Source organism: Hordeum vulgare, chromosome 3H, assembly GCF_904849725.1.
Source record: "Hordeum vulgare subsp. vulgare chromosome 3H, MorexV3_pseudomolecules_assembly, whole genome shotgun sequence".
Lineage (NCBI taxonomy): Eukaryota > Viridiplantae > Streptophyta > Magnoliopsida > Poales > Poaceae > Hordeum > Hordeum vulgare.
In genome coordinates, this window is record NC_058520.1 from 201,165,234 (window position 1) to 201,177,766 (window position 12,533).

General features: G+C 43.5%; 1 protein-coding gene across 2 annotated transcripts; it reads right to left on the reverse strand.

The window, feature by feature from the left end:
- Window positions 1-3,580: 3,580 nt before the first annotated feature.
- Window positions 3,581-11,206, reverse strand: LOC123443511 (protein argonaute 4A). 2 transcript variants are annotated; one of them, XM_045119900.1, is made up of 23 exons: window positions 11,087-11,206; window positions 10,155-10,201; window positions 8,915-9,187; window positions 8,595-8,800; window positions 8,240-8,458; window positions 7,987-8,123; window positions 7,790-7,887; window positions 7,593-7,690; window positions 7,257-7,422; window positions 7,055-7,171; window positions 6,869-6,976; window positions 6,716-6,778; window positions 6,519-6,632; window positions 6,283-6,448; window positions 6,087-6,199; window positions 5,868-6,005; window positions 5,615-5,742; window positions 5,449-5,514; window positions 5,240-5,303; window positions 5,026-5,137; window positions 4,850-4,923; window positions 4,149-4,275; window positions 3,581-4,041 (listed from the first exon to the last, which is right to left on the reverse strand). In XM_045119900.1, the coding sequence occupies exons 3-23, from the start codon at window positions 9,185-9,187 to the stop codon at window positions 3,863-3,865; spliced, it is 2,766 nt and encodes a 921-aa protein (XP_044975835.1). In that variant the 5' UTR covers window positions 10,155-10,201; window positions 11,087-11,206; the 3' UTR covers window positions 3,581-3,862. The 2 variants fall into 2 exon arrangements, with proteins under 2 accessions (XP_044975835.1, XP_044975836.1); XM_045119901.1 differs by having other exon boundaries at window positions 10,155-10,204.
- Window positions 11,207-12,533: the final 1,327 nt, after the last annotated feature.

Here is a 12,533-nt window from a genome sequence, read left to right on the forward strand (position 1 = left end):
CGGACTAGGTGCGTGTGTGCATGTCCTAGGGTGTGTGCGTGTGTGTGTGCGTTAGTTGGCGCAAGCTCAAGTGGTGTTGCCGCGTCGAGCATGAGAATATGCCGCGTTGATCACATACGTGCACGACGGGCGCACGCGAGCCGGAGCGTGTGAGACGGGGTCGGAGTGTGTGCGTCGGAGCGCAACTTGGCATGTCAGAGCGCGCACCTATAAGACCACTCTCCCTCCTGTGTATTTGGCTCAGCCGATTGAGTTCGACCTCAAAAAGAAAAACAGGAAAAGTCGTTTGGGCGGCAGGGTGTTCGACCGCCAGCAAATCCTCTGCGTTCTTCTCCGTGCCCTCCGATCTTGTCTCCGGTGGTCACCGTACAGTGGCGGTTCCATTTTTGCGCTGACATCCATAGTGAGGGCCCGATCACTCGCGCAGACACCCCGAGCATGAGCAGGATGGGAACTCAAGGTATGTGGGGCTTGAAGGGTGTGTGCAGCGGCGTGCGTTCAACGACGACAGCATGGAGGAGTGGTTGGCATCGGTGCGACATGGCAAGGGTGTGAAGTAGTGGCGCATGCTGAGGTGAGGATGATGTTATCTAGGAGAGGACGACGACGGCATGGCGGGGTGGCGTCCATCGACGTGAGGGAGTATTTCTTTGAACACATGTCTATATTTTTTGTATGCATTGTACATTTATGTATACACGTTCAATAATTTTCAAATACAGCGAATCAACTTGTGGTTGGATGGTTAGAGAGATTCTGGTATTCTCAATCCATCACGGTTCAAATCCTGATGCTCGCATTTATTCCTGGATTTATTTCAGGATTTTCGACGATGCACATTCAATTGGAGGAGACGTTACCGTTGACGATGAAGTGTCTACGGTGATTTTGTAAATTTCAAGATGATATGCCGGCTCAGTTTTTCGGACGTGCTCATAAGGATAAAGTATGTGTGTGTACGTTCATAAGAGTGAGTGTATGCACGTGTATATGAGCGTTTGTGCCTATATTATGTTAAAAAATAGTTTTCAAATACATGTTTAACAACCTACAAAAAAATACAGGATTTTTTTTATTATATGTTTTGATGTCTAAAATTTTTATACACATTGTAAAATTTCCTATACATCTTAATATACATTTAACATTTAAGTAATCTCTCCATCGGAGTTCCTCAAAATCATGTCCGCCCCTACTAAATCGCTTAAGAGATTAAATATTAATTATCCCAACCTTCTGAATGTGCTACAGTTTTGGTCTTCGACATAAACATATGACAAGGTATATAATGTTAATGTGATATGCGACAAGAAAACATATAGTTGGTGTTTTAGCTTACGTTGCAAAGTACATCAATACTGTGTATAGTAATATTAGTAGAAATTTCCTTTAATACATACAATAAGGAAACAAAGAACAACTTGTTTTTTGTGTGACTTTAGTCTCTTTTTGCGAGGGAACTTTAGACTATTTTGAATGCATTTTTTCTATAACCACACGAAGATAAACTACTTTTAGTTTTTCTTTGATGTAGTTTCGTAGCGTAGCACGGCTTACTAGTACATGTATGTATCTAGTGTGCAATGTGTTTATGACAAACTGTCCCCACATGTCATTGTGTGTTTTATGCAAATATAGCAATTTAATATACATAAGCTACCAAAATAAATAAAAAATGTTGGCTTTGTAAACCTTCTCTCGCCTCTTGCTATAAGAAATGTTTATCAATTCAATATACAAAGGCTATTGGAGATGTTTTTAATAGACTTTTATTGTTAACTGTAGTACTCCTAGAAAACTAAAAAGTACTTTGCTATCAAACAAGGCCTCTGATGATAAAATTCATTTGTTAGCATGCTTTGATTGAATGACATCTCTTTACCCATTCAAAGATCTTACAAACCAAGGATCCTACACAATTCCTACAAAAATACTACAAATCAAAGGAGGACTTAGACAGAATAGGTAAAGAGACAAACAAGCACACATCCATTGCTCGCGCCTGATGCGGCAAAAACATATAGCTGCAAATCACAACGCACACAAGGCTTGCCAAGGGACAACAGTAAGACATGTGGCCTACAAGGTTCGGCCGACTTCAGCTTCTAACTTTTCTACCTAAAACAATCTCATAGCAGCCTACCAAGTAATAATATGAAAAAAAAAATCAAAACGAAGGCAAAGATTACCTCGTTTATTAAATAAACAGAAGAGAATTATCCGGTTAATCACGAAAAATTAGGCAAAAATCGATACAACAAGGGCTTAGCCCACTCCTATAGACTGACACACTTAGGACAAAGCCCATCCTTATCGACGACACGTCGACCTACGACCCAACAACGCAGCTCCGATTCTGACGAAGAACTCTGTAGGACAAAACCAGGCACGGCTGACGTCACGAAAGATCGCCGAACGGGCTATCTACAGTCAGTCGTATACCGCAGTGCCCCGCCGCCACAGCTAGACTCCATAGCAACAAACAAACCGAGACAAAACCGTGAACACACCCAAAAAGAGCCCACTACCGCAACCATTGCCGCGTCGCCGACATCGCTCCCACCATCATCGTTGTCACAAAAGTCTGGACGCCACACCCGCCGTCCATCGGTCCCACTCACCGACGCCAAGCTTCCAAAACGAAGCCCTCAAGAGGGAATACGACATCAAGGCGTCGTCATCATCCGATCACAGATTAAGGTTTCCCTCGGGAGAGACCGAAATGGTCAAATCCGCACCGGAGGGGTGAGAGAACAAGCAATGATGCTTCAAAAAGGTCAATGACAGCCAAAACATGGTTTTCATCACCACCTAAGCCGCACATCATCATGCATTGACGTCGACAAGCCCACCAAACATCACCACCATCAAACCCTACGCTCGCCTTCCGCGCCTCTGCACCCCTCGGAACCACGCCGGGGCGCCAGATCCGCCAAACACGCCAGATCCTCCACCTGCAGCCGCCGACACACCTCCCTTCAGGCCTCCACTTGCTGGCGTCGTGCAGAACCATAGCAGTGTCCTGACCTCCACGCATCAACGACACCCGTAGCTCAAGCCCGCCACACGGGCCCCACCTCATTAACCTCCATGACCCAACGCCGCGCACCCACACCTCCGCTGGCCAGGCCACCGAGAGCGCACCTCACCACGCGGCCACGGCCACGAGCACCCTCACCAACGCATGAACCCCCATCGATTCAAGAGGACCGTGTCACCCAAATCCAAGAGAGGAGGAAGGGGCGGAGGGTTTTGCCCGGCGACAGCGAGGATAGGAGGGACAATGGCTGTTACGCTGGCGGCTGCAGCTGGTTTCACTCCCAAGCCATCCGCAGGAGCGACAAGGAGCCAAAGGGGAGGGGACGAATATGTGTAAGCTTTCTTAATATGAATATTTGGACTTGTAGCCATAAAACAGCAAAGAGATGGAACACGAAAGCCATATATTTAGCACACTCTACCCACTCTAGATTCAGCACAAGCAGAGATGGAAAGCAGCAAATTTGAAGGTTCAACAGCACCAAGCAAGCACACAGAAAGAAAAACGAACCAAGCAAGCATAGAGACGTAAAGCAGCAAATTTGAAGGTTCAACAGCACCATACTAACATAATTCAAAGGTGCAAATTTGAAGGTTCAACAGCACCATACTAACATAATTCAAAGGTGCAAATTTGACGGTTCAACAGCACCATACTATCATAATCCAAAGGTTCTGAGGCACCAAAGTGTGGCAGCAAGCTTAGGAACACAACATCCCAGGTGTCCAACAGGTCATCAAAGGGGCCACTACTACCATCACTACATACTGGTATTAGATAAGCGCATCACCAAAAGTTGGAACGCGCAAGTGCGACTAGCGCTCAGCAGAAGAACATGCTGCTGCGGACTTTCTCATGGAGACGAGGCAGCTCCTGCACCGGGCCGCTGGCAGTAGAGGTGTGGCCACCACCCTGGCTCGACGACGTCTCGGACATCTCATCAAACTTTATGAACTGCGCCACCTGAGCAGCTGCAAGATGTGCATAGCAGATTGGAGAAACTGCAAGGAAGCACAACCAGGTTGAAAAGTCAGCACAGGATTCACAAAAGTAACAACAGTTGGAAGCTTTGCAGATGCAAAAACAAACACAGAAGGGCAAAACTCACCAACTGATATTGCTGTTGTGCTCCTTTGGTACACATAAGAGAGCGAATGCACAAGATCCTGCAGGTCATCCGCGGCAAAGTGTATCTCATCATGCAGGATATGGTAATGTGTTGGCCTTGTTGTCCCCTGCAACACACAAATAAGATTAGCTTTACCAAGCATACACCTCAACAAACTGGAAGTGGTCACAAAGGTATAAACAACAACACTACAACAGAAAGCCAGGCCTAGCCAAAACAACTGGAAGTCATTCAACAATGATTTGACATGCCATGGATGAAAAAGAACTGGATAGAGTGATGCATATGATCCAATACCAAATTATACAAATAAAATACTAAAAACGTGACCAAACCAGAGTTTATTGCACTGTACTTACTATATGCTAAATGCTCCGACCACAATGTAATATTCTCTTACAAAATGTACCATTAACAAATGGATCAAAGACAGACGGGCCAGTATTAACTGACCAAGGGAACTACCAGTCATATATAACTTCTATTTTTGTCTATATTCAGTAGAAAACGGCATAAATGACAAACAAGCAATAGAGCAAACAATGAGAATGCTAGCTAAAGATGGTTTGAAACTTTGAGCCAGCATGTACTTAGGATGAAATGGCATAGATCACAAACATAACAGCACTAGGGCAAAACATTTAACAAGCAAAAAATGAAGCACCAGATAGAATACTTACAATCATTCCAGCATGAGCGCACATGTAAAAGTCATAATTCCTTGGATGGCAGACAGCATTATCAACAACAGTGCCTGAAGAATGTCAACGTTCATACATTAATATTATGATGGAACAATTTGACAATCAAAACGCTATAATTGGATTAAATACAGCAGACAAGCAGTGTATGTTACCAGGAGGGACATTGTCAGGAGATCCAGGCATGAAAAACTTTGTGTGGTGATTCTTCTGAGCAACAATCAGTGTGAACTTGGGGTTCCAATTTTCATCCAAGAACTTGCAGGCCTGCACCAGAAGGAATAAACATCAAGTCAGGTGTGCAATAGGCAGCAAATGGGACTCTTGTATAGTATAATATGAGCCCAACTAGAACCACATGAACAGTACCTCAATAATTTGATCTAATTCGATGTTCAGCACCTGATTAAACTGGCTCTCGCTAACACCATCCCTGCAATGAAGATACAAATCAACATCTAAAACAAAACAGCCGCACACAAGTGTCCTCAAGAAAATCAGGCAACCATTCTACACAACTGAATGACCCTAGCATTTCTCTCCAATATCAACCAGTGACATTTACAAGTATGACAAACCTGAAGATGATGATCTGATCTGGTTTTCTCTTTCCAGAACTGGTGTAGAAGTCAATGAGACACTCCCTGAAACAGTTTGTAATAGCAATAGAAAAAGAAAACATCAAGAGAACCATCATGGTACACTTGTATGGACAACTGAACAAATAACAAAAAAATATCTTACCGAACAAGGCCATCATCTTCAGTTCCTTGTGGCTTGAACAATGAATCTATCATTTCTAGCTTTGGTGACTGCGAGCGCACTGAAGCCCTATATTTCGAGACAAGGGGCCATTCTCGAGAACCAACAACCTATAATCAAAATAGAAACAAACATCACATGTAAGAGTTAGTGATTGTCAAAATTGTGCATACTAGTTGTGTTATCTTAGATTTGGAAGTACTGTAATGCATAAAGTGTCAATTTAGTAGCGTACTGCTGCAATGGATGGTATATCAGACTGTCCAGGGGATCCATGGGACACATCCATTCCCAAGATGAGAGTTGGGACCTTTGATACAAGAGGTATACTTGGGGACATTTCAATTTGTAGCAGTGAGTTCATTCCACCAAGCTGATTACACAAAGGATTAGTAAAAAGAAGACGATAATGTAAGCACTGTTTCAATAAGAATAAGATCTGGGGAGCACAAACTTTTGCATTGATCTTCAGCAAAACATTTGTCAGATATTGGTCATTGACCCTTGTTGGGGCCACACATTGAGTGACAATCCCAAAGTCAGCAAGGCATTTTCGCTTCCATGGACCTATTAAAGAAAAATAACTGGATGATACAGATGATTGTCCTACACTTGCTGAAGGGATACAATTAGAACTTTCTAGAACCAACCATAAACATCAGAGTTCTTCCTCTCGGCAAGGACACACAACAGAAACTTGGGAGCCCCAGGAAGTTTAGACTTCACTTGCTCAAACATATCCTCAACCCTTTTTGGAGCAGGTGCACGTCTCATTGCACCATTCTCTTCAATTATCGTATGAGGTTTTTCTACTGTCTGCAAATTTTTAAAAAGTGAGTGCAAACACATTTCAGGAAATGAATGGTCAGGTTAATGGAAAACCTACAATGCCCTTCATGGCCCCACACTTGATGAGGTCACTGACAAGGTTGACGGTGTTACACCTAGCTGAAAAGTTAACCACCGCCCATCTGTCCACGACACAAGCTCTAGCAAGCCTCTGCAGAAGCAGAACTAGCAAAGTTATGGATGACAAATGCAGTATAAAAAGGTAGACGCAGAATGCAGTGAAAGCAAGCTGACCTTGTTGTTGAAATTCCAACGCCCATTCCTTGTGAAAATATCTTCACCATTTCCAGCTTTGAGCTACATTACAGTATTCAATCAAGCTGCATAAGGGCTTCACGAGCACAAATGATGACTAAATAAGATATGGAGCAGACAGTTGTGACTGACCTTGGGAGCCTGCAGTACCCTACCAGCCACCTGTGTAAAACCTTGAGCTATTGAAATTCCACATGCCCTCAGCATGGGTTCTGTATCATAGCTGCTGCGCTTCAGCACCTGCCAAATTGACATTGATGAAACAGTTAATAACAAACCTACAACTAGGTACTGAGACATAATAAACAAGTCACTCACATCAGACAAAACTGACATCCTCTCTTGAGGCTTCTGCCTGGACTTCTCAACAAGAGATGATCTTTGTAGGGTACTCAAAGATTTGGTGTACCTTTGCAAAGGCACCAGCTGGCAGAGCTGGCAAACACAGGCAGATTCATCAGGTAATTGCACAAATAAGGGACAGCTAAGAATTTGAATTACAAGAATAGTCAAATCAAACCTCGATGGGAAAATACGTTGGCCGCTTAGGTTTCCCAACATTTATACAAGGGAAATCACCAGAGTACCTAAGCTCAATCCCACGGTTCTTCACAAAGTAATCATACACAGATATTTCTATTGCTTCAGGTTCACCATTCCCACCATTCCTTTGCTTGAGGGAAAACCTAGGCATAAGAATTACCAAGTTATTTTAAAAATAATGAAAGCTGCACAAAACTATAAAAGCATCTAAAAAGCGCTATCAATTAAAACTACAATGCAAAGATGTGCAGCAACAAGTACAAACAATTAATTAAGCATGATTTATACAACAAATGTCAATATGCTCACTCACATTTGTTCATAACAGTTCCTATCACTCAAACCAACAATCTTGTATTCTGTATTTGCTGGGCTTGTTTTTATCCTTAAATTCTTGAGTGCACGCTTGGCCTATAATAGCAAACAGAGTTTATATATGTATAGAGGTATATACACATACATACACATATGATAAATGGTTTTCGTAAGCAACTTAAAGAGAAATCTTACCTTAGGCCAATCAATTTTGTTAGGGTGGTCAACCTTCTGGTTGGCCAGCAGAAAATCAACAACAGGTCCAGGTTTCACAATCATTGTGGTAGAAACATCTGCAAAATTAAGCAGTAACTGTAAATATAAACTGTCACATAATTTAAAATGCAGTAACAAGATTATACAGAATTGGGCTCATTGACAACATAGCATACCAATATTGAGAGAAAGCCCACTCTGTGTGGCTCGAAAGCTTGAGTGGAAACCTCTGCAGCCCATTACCCCTCCACCCAAGTCCACAAAGTTTGAAGGATTGTTGTGAAAAAATGACTGACGGACTAACAGGCAGCCCCTGCAGACAAAAAGAAATATACAGAAGGAAATTATATCAGAATTATCATGGCATCAACGCTGAGAATAAAAAATCAGGAACAGTAAATTAGCATTCAGAAGCATATAGAAACATACTGTTTGGCAGAGTGTTGCCTCAATATGATATCAATAACCCGAATGGCTTCTTGCGTGTGCTCTGATTCCTGTCCTTTTAGTGCCATTGCAATAGCACTCATGGGGATTCTAGCTGCAAAGCTTAACTCCACCTTGAAAGTTTTAGTCTGATATGGCCTTTTCACTCTCTTCTTGTCATTTCCTGGACTGTCATTTCCAGGGCTGCCATTTGCAGGAGTCCTAAAAGCAACAAAGTTACATGAGCAACAACAAGGCAAAGAAACAACAAAACACAACCTAAAAGCAAGAAAGTTACATGCAAGAACACATAGAAACAGCAAGACAATATTAGACCAGGGCAACGAGAGTAAATTACTTTCCAGTGGAAAAGTCTTCAAGAACCACAACAAACTCATTGTTGATTTGTGGAAGGGCGCCAATGGTAAAAAGACTCTTTTCACCATCATAGGCAAAGTCTTTATGAGCTAGATCAGATGCATAAGTCTGCTGCAGTTTATCAATGACTTTTCTACCAACACCTTTTCCATCAACAGGCCTGTCATCTTCATACTTCAGATTTACCTGCATTCAATTAAACAAGGAGGAATGACATCAGATGGTAGCACAAGTAATTCAACATCAAACGAAGTAAACAAGGACAGACATACAACAAAGTGAACAAGGATAGAGGCATACATAGTAATGGTGGAAGAACTCATCTGTTGTCTTCAACGAAACTTTGAAATGATTGGTAACAAGCTGTATAGGATTTCCCCTCTTGCCAAAACCAGGACGAGCAATCAGGGCTCTCCTAGGCTTTGATATCTTCTTTGCTTCTTCAGGCTTGACAGGCGGCAGGGGTGGCGGCCGCGGCAAGTCATCAGCCGACTGAGCTTTTACCGGCTCTGCATTTGGTGGGAGAGGTGGTGGCGGTGGCAGGTCATCACCCTCAACAACATGCGACTCCATCTGACAGTACATCAGTTAATCAGCATCCAACAGTACACGAGTACAAATTGCATAACTCAAGCAGTTAAGGAGAAGTTTTGCACAAAAACAAGTGAAATAACTTACCTAACAGACAAACACAGATACAATATACAATGTAATGGTGGTACAAGTGAAAGTATTTTTATGTTTATTGAAATTAAATCTTAATTAAAACCAACAAGGCATATATATGGCAAGAAAACATCAATTCAAAATACAAAGACACAAAAAAACATCTTTTACTTTCCTTTCATGTTAGGATTGATATAAGCAGACCAAGCACCTCCATTCCTTATTAAAGGTAATAATTTAAGCAAATAAAACAATGGTAATACTTTGCTGACAGATTTAACTACATTCTTTCTTCTTTTATCCAAGGAGATAAGGTCATTCCAGTGTGAGAGTAAATGCATATGAATGCTTATAAAGGAAGGTAACCAAACATGCAAACTTGACAAGTACTCCCTCCGTTCCTAAATATAAGACCTTTTAGAGATTTTTCTAGGAGACTACCTACGAAGCAAAATGAATGAATCTACACTTTAAAATATGTCTATATATATCCGTATATAGTTCATAGTGCAATCTCTAAAAGGTATTATATTTAGGAATGGAGGGAGTACTATCAAATCAGCTACGGCAAAATAATATACTGCCTACTCAGGCATCAGCAATATTTGTGCTATAATCAGGTAGGAGCAAAATAATAAGGTAAGTAGTCCGGAGTATATCACAAACGTAACTCATCCTCCCTCTGTCTAAAAATAACTGTCTCAAATGTAAAGCTTGGGACAGTTATTTTGGGACGAAGGGAGTATATAACAGGGGAGAACTCATATACTAGCAGGCATCAGCAATATTAACAGGGGAGAGCTCACATAGCAGGTCCTACTCAGAACACAGGGATTAATAAAACAGTAAAAACATGATAACATGGTGTACTTACTTGGGGAAACAGGGAACAGTCCGGAGGAGCCGAACCGCTGAACTAGTCTGCTGCACACAAACAAGTGAAATAAGTAAGTCATTCAACAATGATGTTAGTGTAGGAATACAGGAAAGTTTGGCAGAAAGATCCAAACATCAAGAGAGAAAGGCTCAAAAAGACTAGACGCTTTGCCTTGAGTCTATGGGAACAGAGATGCAAAGTTGCAGACAGAAAACCTCCAATCAATCAAAGATATAAAGAAAGCATTGATCGTATTAAATGCTCAGTAATGGTACCCAAGAATAGACCAGACCAGACTCAATAGGGGGAAAAGAAGTTAATTTTTTTACAGCAGATGGGAAATCAGACCACCGAGAAACCTCTGAAAAAACCCCAGAATTTCTTTCACTGCAGAGAAAACCCCCAAAAGTTTGAATTTTTTTTGTTTGAAAAAAATAAAATACGCCCTCTGACATAGGACAAGAAGCAAAACGAAAAACCCTACGCCTACAGACTACATACAAAGCACCGAGGACTCAAATAAGTAGCAGGAGAAGATGAAGATAAGAAGGGCCAAACGAGAACCCGGGAGGGGAACCGGCGGCACATATCTTGTTGTTGGGAGGAAAAAAGAAACAGAAAAGTGAAAACTCTTGGGAGCAAAAAGAAGAGAAGAGGGCCGAAAACCCCACCAAAACACACCGAGAAGGCGGGCGAACGGGACCTGATCCCAAATCCAACGCCCCGGGGAACATGCACACAAATGCGTGACCTCCGCCGGAAAAAAAAGATCCAAGGAAAAAGAGAGGAAGAAGAATCGCAACAGAAGAGGAGGGGGGGAAATAAACCCCTGACCAAGAAATCCGTCGAACGAAACCGGGCAACCAAGAAGGCGAAGGGAAGGACGATCTAATCTACTACAGTACTAGAACCCTAGATTCGTCCATTACCGAGGGCGCAAGGGAGGAAGAAGGCTTGGCCGTTCGCCCCCCTGGCTTTTCTTTTTCTTTCCCCTTCTTCTCGCTCGTCTCTCCCCCTCCCCTCTCCTCGAACAACACTCCCCTCCCTAGACCCAGCCCCGGCACCGGCCCCCCTTCTTGTAGCAGCGGAGGGGGAGGGCAGGATTGTAAAAACGGGCGGAGGCTTGCTATCCATGAGGGGGACGGATCGCGGCCGTCCGTTGGGTGGGAGCGTCGATCCGGGCCGGACGCGTGGGGCCAGGGGAGCTCGGCGGGCTGCGTTGGCGTCAGGCGCGTCCCGTGCTACCCCACCCACTTGGCTTCCCCTCCCCGATCGACAGACGGGCTCATCACTGACGCCGCGGGTCCACGTAGCGTGGGCCCGGCAGGTGGTTGGGTTGGGCGGGGTTTTTACGTGCCGATCGTTTTCCCCACGGCCGGCAAGCCTCTCCCAGATATCCACGCCCACCACTACTCCCCCTCCTTCCGCTCCCTGGATAAAAGAAGGCTGCAGCCTTCGCGAGGGGTTCCGTGAGCTGCGCCCGGTCCATGCGCCGGTGCGGAGCGGAGCACTCGAGTCAATGACTGGTTTGGCGCCGGTGCACCGTGGGCCGGGTGCGTTCAACGCGCGTAGGACCGTGAGCATCCGGGTCGTCCTGGGTAGCAGTACTACGTACTCCGGTAGTTTGCAGGCGGCTCTTCGTGCTGGCCGGGTGGTTTTGGGCAATGCTTTTGAGACGCATCAATGAAAGGGGGTTGGTAAATTACCATCTCCATTGCTGCCACCTGCCAACAGTACACTACTCCGCTGCTGCAGCTGCTGCTGCTTGTACTACTACATGACACCTCGCCTTACGCATGGGCCCGGCGCTCCGGCATGTGAGTGGAAGAGGCCAGCCTCCGGTAGACGAACGTTTCAAATGAATTCAAGGTGATTATTGCCGCGAGTAGCGCCGGATCTCGGCTCATCAAACTAGGACCATCGCCATTTATACGTTACAACGTGACTTCAGTAAAACCATTCAAATTTTGTAAAATAATAATAATAATATACCAGTAAGGACGCGGCGTTTATGTACCCATGCCATATATGCTCCCAACCGTAAACAGTAAAATCGTTTAAAATAGTAAAAATGTTGTTCATAACCGATTTTATCTTTTTTTGGCATGAGCCCCTCAAACGTTGTTTACCCATGAAATTTTGCACCCACCTGGTGCACTCAAGCTTGCTTGCAAAAAGGTTTCAAATTTGTTTGATTCTTTTTACTACTTGTTGTGATTTTATTAGTCATTGGATTTAGATGAGTCTAGACACCGTTTTGAACATCCCTATACTAGTATATATTTTGTCTAGATCGTCGCAGTCTTAAACAAATATAATCTTAAAATGGATTTTAGAATGCTAGACCGCTAGTGCCTAAGTGCATGGAATACATTA

What these genes read in the sequence shown, in the direction of transcription:
- LOC123443511 (XM_045119900.1), bottom strand. Translation starts at nt 9,187, where the DNA reads ATGGAGTCGCATGTTGTTGAGGGTGATGACCTGCCACCGCCACCACCT. An exon ending in AGGCAACACTCTGCCAAACA is followed by an intron (nt 8,124 to 8,239) that starts GTATGTTTCTAT and finishes TTTTGTCTGCAG; the next exon opens with GGGCTGCCTGTTAGTCCGTC. An exon ending in GTTGGAATTTCAACAACAAG is followed by an intron (nt 6,633 to 6,715) that starts GTCAGCTTGCTT and finishes CTGCTTCTGCAG; the next exon opens with AGGCTTGCTAGAGCTTGTGT.